Source organism: Lynx canadensis, chromosome A3, assembly GCF_007474595.2.
Source record: "Lynx canadensis isolate LIC74 chromosome A3, mLynCan4.pri.v2, whole genome shotgun sequence".
Taxonomy (NCBI): domain Eukaryota; kingdom Metazoa; phylum Chordata; class Mammalia; order Carnivora; family Felidae; genus Lynx; species Lynx canadensis.
This window is the reverse complement of record NC_044305.1, coordinates 61,034,887-61,051,446: the sequence shown is the minus strand read 5'-3', so window position 1 is coordinate 61,051,446 and position 16,560 is coordinate 61,034,887. Positions and strand designations below refer to the sequence as shown.

The 16,560-nt window shown below is 42.3% G+C and overlaps 1 protein-coding gene and 1 non-coding gene across 3 annotated transcripts in view; one reads left to right on the top strand and one right to left on the bottom strand.

Moving 5' to 3' along the window:
• Nucleotides 1-2,214: 2,214 nt before the first annotated feature.
• On the bottom strand, nucleotides 2,215-2,323 carry LOC115511421. The gene has a single exon (XR_003968063.1). It is a non-coding gene; the product is annotated as a U6 spliceosomal RNA (small nuclear RNA).
• Nucleotides 2,324-9,905: 7,582 nt separating this feature from the next.
• CNGA3 (cyclic nucleotide gated channel subunit alpha 3) overlaps nucleotides 9,906-16,560 on the top strand; it is a 29,864-nt gene continuing 23,209 nt past the window's right edge. For both annotated transcript variants that reach the window (XM_030309026.1, XM_030309025.1), the window contains exon 1: nucleotides 9,906-9,991. In XM_030309026.1, the coding sequence (XP_030164886.1) occupies nucleotides 9,906-9,991 (86 nt within the window). The remainder of the gene's footprint in view (nucleotides 9,992-16,560) is intronic.

Genomic DNA, 16,560 nt, shown 5'->3' with positions numbered 1-16,560 from the left:
TTCCGATATGCCAGATTATGTCATCTGCAAATAGAGATAATTTTACTTTTTCTTTTCCAATCTGGATGCTTTTATTTGTTTTGTTTTGTTTTTTCTTGTCTATTGCCCTGGTTAGCAGTACAATGTTGCATGGAGGTGATAAGAGTGAATATCTTTGTCCTGTTCCTGATTTTAGGGGAAAGCATTCAGTCTTGCACCTTTAACTGTGACATTAGCTGTGGTTTTGTCAAGATGCCCTTTATCAGTTTAAGGAAATTTCCTTTTGTTCTTACTTTGTTGATTGTTTTTATCATGAAAGCATGTTGGATTTTGTCATATGATTTTCTTATGTCTATTGCACTCATCATGTAGTTTTTGCCATTAATTAATATGGTGTATTACATTGGTTGATTTTGGGTGTTAGATCAACTTTGCATTCTTGGCACACATATCACTTAATCATGATATGTGACTGGATTTTTGTTCGCTAGTATTTTGTTGAGGATCTTTACATCATAATGTAATTTTCAAAGTGCCCTCTCATATAAGTTCTGATATTCAAGTTATATTGTACCACGTCCAGAGAATTTTGACATTATAGAGTTTTGTCATTTCTGCTTTTGGAGCTCTAGAATGTTTTTATTTCTTCCAATAGGATCACATTCATGCACAAACAATGAGAGGAACTTTAGACACAATATTTGCATTCTACAGTTCTGTTCCATCATGAAACTTTTGAAATGGAAGGACCTTTCATGGTCAACTGGGCCTTGGTTTTCAGCTCTGTTCCACAGAGTTCCCTAAGGTTTTCTGTGCACACTTGAAGTTTCTTTATGTATATTTAAATAATTAAAGAACCCAAATAAAGATAACATTGACATGTGCCCCCTACCAAGTTTTTTTAAATTTTTTTCATGTTTTTACTTATTTTTGAAGGAGAGAAACAGAGCATGAGCGGGAGAAGGAGAAGGGGCAGAGAGGGTGGAAGGCACAGAATTCAAAGTAGGCTCCGGGCTGTCAACACAGAGTCTGACATGGGGCTCGAACTCACCAACTGCAAGATCATGACCTGAGCCCAAGTCAGATGCTTAACCAACTGAGCCACCCAGGTGCCCCATCCCTACTAAATTTTAATACACTGGAAATCATGGTCAAAATTAACTTGTGTCCCACTGATTGTCTTTTTTTTTTTTTTTTAGAGAGAGAGAGAAAGAGAAAGAGAGAGAGAGAGAGGATGAATCACAAGCAGACTCCATGCCCAGCACAGAGCCTGATGTGAGGCTCAATCCCACAACACTGAGATCATGACCTGAGCCAAAATCAAGAGTCAGAGGCTCAAATGATTGAGCCACCCAGGGAACCCATGTCTTTATTTTTTAATTGAAGTGTAGTTGATACACAATGTTACATTAGCTTCAGGTGTACAGCATAACAATTTGACAACTCTATACATTATGTGATGCCCACCACAAGTGTAACATCATCTGTCACCATACTACACTAGTATAGTACTATTGACTATAGTCCCTATGCTTTACCTTTTATCCCCATGACTTATTCATTCCATAACTGGAAGGCTATATCTTCTACTCCCCTTCACCCATTTTGCCACCCCCCACCAACCATCAGTTTTTCTCTGTATTTATGGGTCTCTATTTTTTTTTTGTTTTTTGATTCATTCCACATGTAAGTGAAATCATATGATATTTGTCTTTCTCTTTCTTTTTTTTCAATTTTTTAAATATGAAATTTATTGTCAAATTGGTTTCCATATAACACCCAGTCCTCATCCCAACAGGTGCCCTCCTCAATGCCCATCACCCACTTTCCCCTCCCTCCCACCCCCCATAAACCCTCAGTTTGTTCTCAGTTTTTAGGAGTCTCTTATGTTTTGGCTCCCTCCCTCTCTAACCATTTTTTTTCCTTCCCTTCCCTCATGGTCTTCTGTTAAGTTTCTCAGGATCCACATAGGAGTGAAAACATATGGAATCTGTCCTTCTCTGTATGACTTATTTCACTTAGCATAACACTCTCCAGTTCCATCCATGTTGCTACAAAAGGCCAGATTTCATTCTTTCTCATTGCCGAGTAGTATTCCATTGTGTATATAAACTACAACTTCTTTATTCACTCATCAGCTGATGAACATTTAGGCTCTTTCCATAATTTGGCTATTGTCGAAAGTGTGGCTATGAACATTGGGGTGCAAGTGCCCCTGTGCATCAGCACTCCTGTATCCCTTGGGTAAATTCCTAGCAAACTTGCATGTCATCCTTGCACAGGGGCCATGCTAATCTTCTCTGTATCATTCCAATTTTGGCATATGTGCTGCCAAAGTGAGCACTGTCTTTCTCTTTCTTATTTCATTTAGTATAATACCCTTGATGTCCATCCATGTTGTCACAAATGGCAAGATCTCATTTTTTATGACTGAATAATATTCTGCATCTTCTTTGCCCATTCATCTATTGATGGACACATAGGTTGCTTCCTTATCCTGGCCATCGTATGTAATGCAGTGAACATAGGGGTGCATAGATCTTTTTGAATTAGTATTTTCACTTTTGGAAAGGAGGTAAACACTCACTAATTATCTTTATAAATGTTTTCAAGTACATTTATTTTTAAATTTTTTTAACATTTATTTATTTTTGAGAGACAGAGCATAATGGGGGAGGAGCAGAGAGAGGGAGACACAGAATCTGAAGCAGGCTCTAGGCTCTGAGATGTCAGCACAGAGCCCGACATGGGGCTCAAACCCACGAACTGTGAGATCATCACCTGAGCTGAAATCGGCAGCTTAACCAACTGACCCAGGTGCCCCTCAAATACGTTTAAATAAAATATATACGTAAATGCTTTATTCATTGAGTTTCTGTGGAAAATTTCATTTGCAATAAGTCCATGTTCATCAATGTATAAAGAAACTAAAATGCTGGTCACTAGCCCAAATTGTAGGCTGAGCTAAGAAGAGATCCAGCTTTTCTTTCTCTCAGTACAGTGCTCTTGACCACCTATATTGTTTTTCCAATGCCACTTGTCTCAAACAAAAGGTATTTTACTAGTGCTTTCCCCCTACATAAGCCTAGGGCTGCTTAAAAATACACAACCTTCATCATTGCCTATAGTAATGTCTGTTCTGTCCTTTGTATTTGTTCTGTGGACTGGTTCACAGGTCTCAGAGTGATTAAGTGGCTTAGCATTGGATATTTTCCTTCCATCCTGCAGTTTCCAGATGGGATAGGGGAAGAAGGGAGAGGCAATCCAACTTTGGATGAAGTTCCAAGACATGTAGATCCTGTGGGAGTTATTGACTTATCTTTGGCTTTTAATTTGACAAAGTGAGCCTGTCCAACTTCACATTTACTGAGAATTTGCTGAGTGCTTTTGCCCAAGTGATGCTGAGAAAGTTGAGTTGTGGAGAACTGAAATGAATGAAACCCAGAAAGATATAACTTCTGAGAAGATTGAAGACCTTAGGTGGTAAAAGTGATCTGTCTCAGCTGGAGAAAATAAAGACTTGTGCCCAGTGTGCCTGTCCATCAGGCTGTGGGGCTGTCCTCTGGTTGGGGTTGTCTTTTTGGCATGGCTTTGTTCTAGACTCGGTGCCTCACTAATGGAACCCTCCAGCCCCTGGCTGCATAGGTGTCATAACCAAAGACAATGATAACTCAGATAACCTCCAGTGGGTCAGAGGAGTATGCATCTTGGGCTCTTGGCACCTCTCTATTGTCTCAGCTGCATTTAGGGCTTGGGAAATGATAAGGTTTCAAATGACACAAATTGAACCAGGACTGGTATTCATGTTTAAACCATAATAGAAAAGGACAGAACATGGACAATTTTTTTTTTTAGTATAGTTAGTCATCGCAAGTGGGGACCAAGATTTTTTTCCAGAAGCACATTTTAGTTCATAAGAAAGGGCTTTACATGTTTTGACCTCCTTGTTGCTTACTCGCTTTCTCCCTTATAAAGTCCCATCCATTTCTAAACAAGACAGAAATGTTCAGTGTGACTCATTCACAGAGAATTGTGAGAATCAAGTGAGTTTAAATAACATTTAAAGTTATTAGAACAGTACCATGCAGAGTGTAAATGCTCAGCAAATATACTGCCATTATTAGTGTCATCATTGCAAGTACTCACCTGTTCCTCCATTTATGCCACCCAATTTGATTACCCACTATGTGTATATATGCTGGTGTTTAGGAGAATAAAATATTTTTTAAGTAAAAGAAAATAGTTCTAGCCCTTAAATCTTTTGGGGTTAATAAAGGAATGAGAAAAGTATGAAAACAACCGGAGTACAGGTGAGGTATGTTAGATTCCTGACCTACCTAGGTGTCCAGGCCAAGAGCAAAGGAGGTTAAAGGTAGGCACCAGAGCACAGATATCACAATCAAATTCTTAATCGTGCACACATGGTAAATGTTGAATAACATGAAATACATGTTATTCATGGCCAACACATGGTAAATGTTGAATAACATGAAATAATGCCCCTCATGAGAAGCCTCCTCAGACTTCGGTGGTCCCTGAGGCAGAATTAGTGCCTCCCCCTTCCATACTGCTCCCCACCATGCCTCTATCTCTATTTCAGCACCTCTGTATTCTACCCCCCTCCCTGTTTCCATTCGTGTTTCCCCCATGCAGTTTTGTGTTTCAAAGACAGAGACCTATCTTCCTCTTCTTCATAATCTTCAGGGCCAAGTATGATGCCTGGGACATGGAAGGAGTCAGTAAGTGTGTTGGGGGGAAGAAAACATGCTGGATTTAGTAATGTTGTTAAAAAAAAAGAGAGATAATTGTCTGAAGTGATGTGTTGTTAGTTCCTCAGTCAAGCCCCAGAAAACTCACATTTGTTTGAGAGATGCTCACAAATCACTCTTAGACTCACACCTAGGATCCACTTCAAGGTCACCCTGATAGTTGGCAGGACACATCTTCTTCCTGTGCTTGAAAATTAAAATGTTATTTGTGCATTTCTAATATCCTGCAGTGGGTGTGATAAACAAAAGAAAGCACTACATGGGTTTCAGGGTCAGACAGACCCAAGCCCGCATTTCCTCATCTGCAAAACCAGTGTTACTATTTATTACCTTTTGGGTCTCTTGAGGATTAATGAGTAATGGATATGCAAGTGCCTCACACTCAGGGGGCCCTGGCTGGGTGGCAGTTTTCATTTTCAGCAGGCACCTCAGGATCACTGATTGTAATTTCATGATCTCATCTGTGAGTTCTAGAGTTTGTCTGGGCCAGGAAATGTGAAAATTCACAGGGCAGTTGGGGAATCACTTAGGATGTTATGACTTAAAAACTGGTAAACAAGGGGAAAAGAATTGTTTATTTCGCAATTCCTGTATGAACGTTACCACTGAACAGTCAAATAAGTTACATTTTATTTAAGAATATGTCAGCTAATCGCTGAAGAAGAAATGATAGAATGTCACCAATTTGCAACTCGTAATGAAAGCATATGTCCAGGCAATAATCATCAATGGCTGTTAACATCACACAAAGAAATATTCTTGCAAAAAAAATTGAACCCAAATTTGACCATATCTCTGAGTGCAACTGCCAGTTTACAGAAAACATCGTCAAGTTGGAATTGGCAAAAAATTCATACTATAGCAAACTCGGGAGTACAATTATGTTTCTTCCACAATGAGGAAGAAGAGAAATGCATGAAAAACTTTAAAAAGTACCAATCAGCAATCAGAACATGTGGGCCTTATTTGGATCCTTATTTTTAAAGTAATTTTTTAAAAAAGACAACCATTGTGGAGCCTGAGGGGCTCAGTCTGTTAAGTGTCCAACTTCGGCTCAGGTCATGATCTCACAGTTCATGGGTTCGAACCCCGTGTTGGGCTCTGTGCTGACAGCTCGGAGCCTGGAACCTGCTTCAGATTCTGTGTCTCCCTCTCTCTCTGCCCTTCCCCTGTTCACACTCTGTCTCCCTCTCTCTCTATCTCTCAGCAATAAATAAACATTTTTTTTAATTTTTAAAAGAATGATTAAAAAAAAGACAACGCTTATGATGTTTATAAACAATTGGGAAAAAATGATCTTATGACCTATCTTAAGCAAACATTTCCCTTTAATGACACGCATTTTTCCCTGTCCTACCCTTCAGGGGCCCAAACCAGGAGTACATATAACCCACTTACCATTTACCTAAATATCTAAAAAAATATATATATATATTCTCTTAGCTGAGGGAATCACCTCCTCCTACAAAAACAAAACAAAACAAACAAACAAACAAAAAACAAAAGCCACTTCCCAAACCCAGAACCTTGGACAAGATCATGTAAGCAGACAGTTCATTTAGGGAGTGATTCCAAGGAAGAGAAGTGGAAGTCTCAGAAGAAAAAACAAGGGAGGAAGGGAAATCCAGTGCAAGTGTACATTATCAAACCGATCACCACTCTGGGCGACTGACTTGATCCTTCCAGGGCTTCTCCAAAGAGCCATGGAGAGAACCACTGAATTATCTTCCTGAGGAATAGAAGATAGAACCAGGGAATATTTACCCCTGGTTCCTGGGTTCTGTTAGTCAAGGGTTGTCCAAGGCAGGGTTACCTCTCTAGCACCTCTGGGTTTGCATGTTTGTCAGAATGGCATGAGCATCCTAGCATATGTTCTCTGGGGGAAATAGGGAAGCCCCAGGAAAGAAGGTGAGCAATCCACAGTGTAGCTAAGGCAAGGTGCTGCTGGGTGACCCTGCATGCAGCTGGTTTCCATAGCAACAGCTGGACTGAAAAACGGTCAAGAAGGGTGTGAGGTAGAGGGCTAGATATGACTGTGACAGGGACCAGGGTAGTACACTGTTGAATCAAACATGCCCTGTCCTCCCATCTTAAAAAAATCACTTTCACAATGACCGGGAGACCAGATTCATATAGAGAGTTCTTAGACCCCTTTGAGTTCAGCCTCAGAACATGGTGGCATGGGGAGATTTGATCTCTGGTCCACCATCCATGTCCTGCCTCCTTCTCTGCCTGCCCTGTGTCCACCCCATGTCACAAGGGGCCTTTCACACATGTGTGTGAACACCCTGTCCATACTTCTGGCCTCTACTCACTCCTCCCTCCAAACAGCTGCTCCTTGGCCACCGGTAGCTCTAGGGGAGTGCACACTGATGCCCTTTGAAGGAAAACAGACCTGGGAAGAGGCCTGGGCAGGCTCTAGAACCAGTCTAGAGCTTTCTGAGCCCACAGTTTGGGCGTCTTGGGCACCCAGAGCATAGTCTAGAGCACGGGGCAGGGTTGTAAGTGGGCATGTCCCATTGGTCTCATGGGCTGTGGATGAAGGAGAGTCAGAGTAGAGTCCTTTAAAGCATGGAGTCCCAGGCAGGGGCCCCTCCTACTCAGGCCAAAAGGTAATGCCAGTTTTTTACCACCCATTAATTTTACACCATCGGGTTCTGGGGTCAGACCGAACTTTGTCAATCCTGGCTCAGGCTATAAGCAACATTAGGGAAATTATGCATCTGTTTGGTTTCTTCACTTGTAAAAGGGAAGAAAGGGAGAGGCTATTCTGAGGGTTAACGGAGCGGTATTACATGAGCACCTACCCTGTTTCTGGCATATAGTAGCCTTCCATAGCAGGCAGGTAGATGTGCTGCTTCCATACAACAACATCTGGGGCCAGGATTTGTGCAGTTGATGAGGGCTGAGGGAAAGGGACACAGGCTGGAGGCAATGAACTTTTTCTCCTGGAATTTTCCTGGAAATGTACAAAAAAGAATAATTTGATAGATTTTCTTCAGAGTCCCAAAACTTTTTTTTTCAATTTTTTTATTGAGAGAGAGAGAGAGTGAGACAGAGCATGAGCAGGGGAGGGGCAGAGAGAGAAGGAGACACAGAATCCAAAGCAGGCTCCAGGCTCCGAGCTGTCAGCACACAGCCCAATGCAGGGCTCGACCCCATGAACCGTGAGATCGTGACCTGAACGGAAGTCGGACGCTTAACTGACTGAGCCACCCAGGCACTCCAGAGTCCCAAAACATTTTTAAGACTTGCTCTAGAACCCACTAGACTGTAAGCTCCTTGAGGACAGAGATGCGTATCCTTCTCTGTAAAACCCTAGCTCTCCATATTGTCTCACACATAGTAAGTGCTCAATAAAAAAGCATTGGATGGATGATTTCAAATTGGGTTTATTGCTTTTAGTGGAAGACATTTATTTCCCATATTGGCTCTAAAATTTCCATAGACATCTCAAACTGGAATCATTCTCTTTCTCAAACCCACTTCTTCCCCTAGTTCCCTACCTCAGTGTGTAGGACCACCAACACCCCAGACTATCATTCTCATTACCTCCCTCCTCATCACCTCCTATACCTGATCAATGACCATGTACCAGTGAGTCTGTCTATATGGGAAGTTTTTTAATTTATCTGATTAACTGCCACAAACCTAGATCAGGCAACTATTCTCTCTCCACTGAGATACTGCAGCATTTATCTGCTCATTTAACGCCAACTTATGTTCCCTGAATATATCCTCCCCAATGCAGCTGCAGTGGCCATTACACATCTGACCATATCCCTGATGGGCTCAGGGTAAAAGCCCAAGCTCCTTAGCACAACCTGCAGGATCCTCTGATATCCATCATCTGCCCTGCTGGACCATAAGATCCTTGAGAGAAGTCTTCGTCTTATATTTCTTTGTATCTCCTGTGATCGGCCAGAAATTCACTAACTGTTACATAAACGGGTAAAGTATTTAAAAATCAAAACTACTTTTGATCTATTGAGAAAGTACAAAATTTAAATCATAGCCTTAAATTATCAAATATCAGAGATGAACCAAGACCTTTGAGCCAACAATTGACCCTGAGTAAACTCATGGTGGATTGACCTTGATAAGCAGGAACTACATCCATCCTTTGGTGCAGTGTTCTGGGCTCCTTGCACTGACCTTCATTTGGATAAGGAATTAATTTAGTCTTAGAGTGAGTCACTGGGCTATTTCTAGAAACCACCATCTTTCTCTGAACTGGTCTCTGGAGTGGTCTCTACTTAAGCCATCTGACTGCTCAAGAGAGCTTGTGTTTGTCTAAGAGAAACTGTACTCAGGGATTCATCTTCCACTTGGAGGGCTTTGATCAAGGATGATGGAACTGGCCAGTCTTTGTGTTCTTCACACCAGCCCTGTGCTCATACCAGCTTTCTTCTTTCATCAGTCATAGGGGCACCTTCCAATGTTTGCTGAAGGGAGAGTATTCATGGTCTGATTTCTAGCACCAGGATCATGCCATCAACAGGTTTTACCTATTTTTTTTAACTTGGATAAGCTGCTTGACATCTCTGAGTCTCAATTTAGCCATCTTTAAATGGGGATAAAAATTGTAAATATCTGATAAAGTTATTTTGAGGATTAAAGGAGATGAAGTGTGTTTTGAGTGTAACATTACGTTGTAAAGGTTTTATGGATGTCAAAGATTGTTAGTTTTTCATGTTTTGTTTTGAAATGGGATTTGGGGGAGCTACTAAAACGTGAAAAATTATAAGATAAAAAAAGTAAATGAGAAAAAACAGGGTCAAGAGGAACATCACATCGTTCCAGGGAATCATGAGGATTTTAGCTTTCTTATATCAAATACCAACTTCACCAATCATTCATTCATTTGCTAGATCAGCATATAAGTTTGAGCAGCTCTTCGGCATGGGAGCATACACAAAGTGAAAGACCTTGCTTGTGCTTCAGGCTGGGAAGAAGAGTCCAAAAAACCCAACTAAAACACGGTGTAGCTGCAACTATGGGAGAAATGGAAGAGGGTGTGTGTGCCAGGGCTTGCCTGGGGAAATAGTCCTCACACACAACAACATGGGTTTGCAGCTGCTTCCTCATCCTGATGTGATCTGTGTTGTGTTCATGTTTCAGCAACAACCTTGAGGCTGAATGTAACAAAGCAAGAAGATGGCTAAGATTAGCACCCAATACTCCCACCCTACTGTAAGAACCAGGGACAGAGATCTGGACCACGTTGAAAACGGCCTCAGCAGGTGAGATGGGCTTTCCATTTCATACTCATTTTAGAGAGGTGGAAAATGAAGCTCAAAAAGTTATGTGACTTCTAAAAGGTAACAAAATGAAGATTCAAATTCAGCAAATTAAATTTTACTGTAAAACTTCTCCAAACTTCTCCAAACATTTTCCTGTGTACATATTAAACATTTGTTGGACTCTGCACCAGACATTGTCCTGGGCACTAGGGATGTAGTACAAATCAGATGCCCTGTCCCTTGCTTCCAGGGGAAGGTCAGGACTCATGCTGTGCTCATGGGCCTGCAGAGAGTGGGCTGTGCCTTGCCAGTGAAGCCATCAGCCCCATCAACCACATGCGAGGAGCCATAAGGAAATCTGTACCTGAGTTCTACTTCTAGCCCTGTTTGTAGCTTTAGTAGATTGGGGAAAACACACTTAATTTCTCTGTGCCTCAGTTTCTTCAACTGCAAAATGGAGCAGCATCTTTTCCAAGCTCCTAGCATAACAGTGAGGAAATGGGAAAGTACCTATTTGGTGCAAATAGAGATATTTTTAGGTTTCTTAAACTCTCAACAAGTTGGTTGAGTTGAACTATAAGAAACCTTATTTCTAATATTTACATTATTGTTGTTATATATGATACACACACATATGGCATACACACACACACACACACACACACACACACACTGAAAACTTCTCTCTCCCATGAAATCTGCAGAATATCATATGGTCACAAACTGCAATGACAGTCTCTCAGTGCTCGTATCCCCATTACTAGGTCCTCATCCACCATTTCTCCTCAGTCAATTATATATATCACACCCTCTCTCAGATGCACATTTGGTTTTTTCTCTGTCTAGATTCTTAGTACCAGAACCTTAGTTAACTGCTCATGAATGATGGACAACCATTTCCAAAGAGATTTGAGTTCCTATTATAATAAACCTATGCAGACCCAGGACCCTACATTCTGGGATTCAGGCAAAGGGAGGAATATCTCAAAGCATCCCAACAGATATTTATTGCTGCCAACCATTTTAACATGGTACTGGAGCCCCAGGAATCTTGCTATGACTTAGGGCCATCAGAAATTCTCACCCTGCTCAAATTTCTCCCTCCTAACTGGCCTACTGTCAATATCAGGGTCCTGCCACTGGGGACTTATTCTTTTAGGTTGAGCCATTGCCCTTAATCTAGAAGAAAATAAGAACACTCTTAAGACACATAACTGCTTTAAAACTTTGTTGTGCATTAATAGCTTCTTTTTCACATCTGAGCTAATAAACCTTTGGGGGTGGGGTGTTCAAAGAAGATTGGGGTGGAAGGGAGAAAAGGTCCACAACAATAAAGTCAAGCTCCCTGGGCAGCACTGGGCTCCTGGGATCTTGGGCCCAATGTGAGAAGGACAGAGGCTGTTAGGATCAGGAAAAATTTGAAGTAAAATGGAACTTTCCCCCATTGCTCCCTTTTGCTTTGAGTGGGACATAATCAGAGAATATCATGGAACTTACAGACTCCCTAGGGCCAAGAAGGCAACAACAGGGGCTTAAGAGAAGACACTCAAGATACTGAGATACTTAAGAGAAGGTGGGCCCAGTTGGTGGGCTGGGGCTCCTGCCCAGAATGCCCTCTCGACCAGACAACCACTGTGGTCCAGCTCTGCCTGACTTGTCTTGGCTCTACCTCAGCCAGTGGCCTATTAGCCAAGCCTGATGTGTGGGCTGTCCAAGAGGGCTCACCAGGTCTCCTGGAAGATGACCCTTTGCAGAAGAAACTGTTAGCTCATTAAGCCACACAGATACCTGCTGATGAGCCTCTGCTTCCAAGGGACTCTATGGGCTCACAGTGGGTTTGTGTACACACAGAAGATTAGTCAGCCACACAGTGGGGGGTTCTGAATTGATTCCCTGCAACAATACTATTTGCCATATTCATGGATGGGAATATGCCCTTCCTTCTCCCTCCTATCCCCTATCCCCTGACCAGCGTGATGACTAACAGGCTCAGGGTCAGACTGGCTGGGTTTGAACATTGGCTCTGCAACTGACCAGCTCCGAAAAATTGTGCAGCTGTTTCAAACCACAGTTTCCTCATCTGTAAAATGTATTAGTACTGACGGCAGAGGGCTGTAGTGAGGTTAAAACAGGTGAAAGCTCCCAGCACAGTCCCTGCTGTGAGAAAGTGCTCAGTCAGTGCTCACTGTCAGCGTTGGAAATGATTCTCCCTCCTGTGGTCCTTTCCTGGTGTTCCAGGCTGGAAAACTTCTCCTGCTCTGACCTTACATAGCTCCAGCTGTCCTGACATCTGGATCTGGCCATTTCCTGCCTGTGACCAAGTCATGCTTTCTCAGCCTGACCACTAGTCCAGTCTCACTGAGCCTGCCCTGGGGACTTGCCCAACCACTGATGTGGTAAAAGCTTGTTGACAGATTAATACAGAATCCCATGGAGACACTACGGAGATGTCAAAAGGAGAGAGAGAAAGAATGCTCCCTTCATAAGACAGATGTTTGCTTTATCTTATGGAAGCAGGAGTGGGTTAACAAATGGAAATTTCCAGAATGGGTTCCTTGGTGCTACCAAGGATTGAGCATGTGTGTTCAGGCTGAAGGTGAAACAGCGTTTGGCCAGAGGCCAAGTCCAGGCCCCTCCTCTGCTTCCCAGTGCAGCCCAGCATCTGTCTATATACAGACTAGTTTTCCCTATAAGATTTACTTGAACAAGGGACTCTGGCAAATACACATAAAATTTTAAAGTTTCAAATCACTATTTTAGGGGAGAAAATGGTGCTTGAACAAATCATAGATCTTGGCTTTAAAATTCAAATCCATTTAGAAAGCTTATAGGAGAAAAAATTGAGGTTTAAAAAATGTTTATTAATTTTGCAAGAGAGAGAGAGAGTGATCATGCGCACAAGCAGGGAAGGGGCAGAGAGAGGGGGACAGTGAGACAGTCCCAAGCAGGCTCTGAACCGTCAGCATAGAGGGTGACACAGGGCTCAAATTCACAAATTGTAAGATCATGACCTGAGCCAAAATCAAGAGTCAGATGCTTAACCAACTCAGCCATCTAGGCTCCCTTGGAAGAAATAATTGCTAATGTGTGTCCTTAAATATTAATCATTCAGGAAGCCTGGGTGGCTCAGTAGGTTAAGTGTCCGACTTTGGCTTAGGTCATGATCTCACAGTACATAGGTTCAAGCCCTGCATAGGGCTCTGTACTGACAGCTCAGAGCCTGGAACCTGCTTTGGTTCCTGTGTCTCCCTCCCCCTTTTTTCCCTCCCCCACTCATGTTCTGTCTCTGTCTCTGTCTCTCTCAAAAAAAAAAAAAAAAACCCCAAAAATTAATCATTCTTTATCCTCAATGATATCAATGAAGCTGTTCTGGGAACCTGCATGTCACTGTGACCCTTTGCTGAATGCCCCCAGGAGGGAGGAGATATCATGTCCCCATCCCCTAAGACATCCCTGTCTCCAAATTGGAAAGCCCTGTCCCCATCCCTTTCACTAAATTGGAAAGCCAGGTTTCTGTTTCTCCTTTTAAATTATTGGGATCATTTTCCTAGTGACAAGCCATAAGGAAGGATGGAAACATTTCATTTGAACAAAGAAGTCAAGTTTATACCCTGGAAATACCAGAAATAGAAATGTCTTGATTTTTTTCCTTTCTATTAAATCTATTTAGTTGACTTGATTATTTAAGAGCTGTCTGGCATATTTGAAAAGATAATGCAGTAGGGAAAGATTTCAGAATCTGCTACAGAGAATTGCAGCTAGAACCGAGGGCACCTCAAATCTCAGATCAATCTCCTAGTGTAGCTATTTTAGTCGAGCTTTGGGGCATAGGGGTTTGTGTCCTACAGAAGAGAAGCCTTCTTCATGCTGCTCTCTGAGCAGAGCCCAAAGCAATTATCACCAAAGAAAACCATTTTCAGCCTGCTTCCCTAGGACTAAAGACAAAAATGCACTCAATTCAGTTCCCTGGTTACATGTGGCCAATGGCAGTGCATGTCGGTCATTCACGGTCCTCAGGGCTTGAGAAGAGGAAAAGAAAAACAAGGTGTCACATTCTCCACCCTTGTTCTCCAAGGTTTGTCTTCGCTTACGTCCCCAAAGTCACTGGAGGAAGACACCAGGTGCTCCACAAAGTACAAAGCTAATGACAAGCTGCAGTTCTGATGAGAAGCCTGTCTTCTCCCAGTGATAAGGGAGACCTTTACCTCATGGACATGAATTCTCCTTTATAAGAAAACTTAGAAGATGAGCATCATAAGTTGAAAACTACCTTGTGTTTCAAAACAGTCATATCATTGTGTTGTGCTGGTTGCTCTTATTCTTGCTGATTACCAACTTCACGGAGCTCCTTCCTGAAAAGGTATCAGCACTACAGTCAGTCTCAGTCAGTCGGCAGCTTCAGGGGTGTCCTGGCCTGACCTGATTGTTTGTTTACAGATGAGTCCCTGTCAAGTCCTTGCCCCAGGCCTCTCCTCAAGCTCCTGGCAGGACAGCTCCTGACTCTCAGTCTCTCTTGCCTCTGTATTTCTCTGGGCGGTTCTGGATCCTCATTTTTTGCATTGGTGGCTCCCTTTTTTCAGTAACTGTGTGTCCATGGGGACTCAAAATGTCACCTCAAACTTTGGTTCTCCTCTCTTTCCATCTCTTCTTCCATCTGCTTGATAAAATCAGTTTCTCTGAGGAATAACTAATCGGGTTTACTATTTAAATAGCCCCAGGCAAGAGGATGTGGAGAAATGGGAACCCTCTTGCACTGTTGGTGGGAATGCAAACTGGTGCAGCCGCTCTGGAAAACAGTGTGGAGGTTCCTCAAAAAATTAAAAATAGACCTACCCTATGACCCAGCAGTAGCACTGCTAGGAATTTACCCAAGGGATACAGGAGTACTGATGCATAGGGGCACTTGTACCCCAATGTTTATAGCAGCATTCTCAACGATAGCCAAATTGTGGGAAAAGCCTAAATGTCCATCAACTGATGAATGGATAAAGAAATTGTGGCTTATATACACAATGGAATACTACATGGCAATGAGAAAGAATGAAATATGGCCCTTTGTAGCAACGTGGATGGAACTGGAGAGTGTGATGCTAAGTGAAATAAGCCATACAGAGAAAGACAGATACCATATGTTTTCATTCTTATGTGGATCCTGAGAAACTTAACAGAAACCCATGGGGGAGGGGAAGGAAAAAAAAAAGAAAAAAAAAGAGGTTAGAGTGGGAGAGAGAGACAAAGCATAAGAGACTCTTAAAAACTGAGAACAAACTGAAGGTTGATGGGGGGTGGGAGGGAGGGGAGGGTAGGTGATGGGCATTGAAGAGGGCATCTTTTGGGATGAGCACTGGGTGTTGTATGGAAACTAATTTGACAATAAATTTCATATAATAAAAAATAAAATAAATAGCCCCAAGCATTTAACAAGGGTAGAGACTCTGGAACTAGAAGACATCATAGAATTTTAAGCATCAAAAAACAAGTGGGGACTCCAAGTCAGGAAACTACAGATGCTGGCAAGGATGTGGAGAAACAGGAAACCTCTGGCACTGTTGGTGGGAATGTGAACTGGTGCAGCCGCTCTGGAAAACAGTGTGGATGTTCCTCAAAAAGTTAAAAATAGAACTACCCTACAACCCAGCAATAGCACTACTAGGAATTTACCCAAGGGATACAGGAGTGATGATGCGTAGGGGCACTTGTACCCCAATGTTTATAGCAGCACTTTCAACAATAGCCAAATTATGGTAAGAGCCTAAATGTCCATCAACTGACATGGATAAAGAAGAGGTGGTTTATATATACAATAGAATACTACTTGGCAATGAGAAAGAATGAAATCTGGCCATTTGCAGCAACATGGATGGAACTGGAAGGTATTATGCTGAGTGAAATAAGTCAGTCAGAGAACAGGACAGATATCATATGTTTTCACTCCTACGTAGATCTTGAGAAACTTAACAGAAGACCATGGAGGACTGGAAGGGGAAAAAATAGTTACAAACAGAGCGGAAAAGAGGCAAACCACAAGACACTCTTAAATACAGAGAACTGGGAGTAGATGTGGGGCAGAGGCACAGGGAAAATGGGTGCTGGGCATTGAGGAGGGCACTTGTTGGGATGAGCACTGGGTGTTGTATATAAACCAATTTGATAATAACGTATATTTAAAACATTTTTTTTCATAAAATAAAATAGACCCACACAAAAAATAACAAAAAAACAAGTGGGGAGATGCAGCAAGAAGAAAAGGCCCTTTAGGTGCTTTGAATTGACTTCACAGAAAACTATCCCTATTCTTCACAGCTAAATGTGCCTTTCTGGATTTGGCTGTTGGAACAATACTTAAGTTGATAAAAAAAAAAAATCACCAATTTTTCCTTAGTTCCTTTTTGAAGACTAGGGAACTTTAGGGAGGGTAAGTGACCAGCCCACAGAACACCTAGCTAAGAGGTGTTAAGGTAGGGATTCGAATCCAGAGCTCCCGGCTCCCCATTCTGCCTCCTGCCCTTCAAGTGGGTGTCCTAGATCCTAGCCCCCACATAGGAGCCCTCACTGCTGCCAGTAGCAGG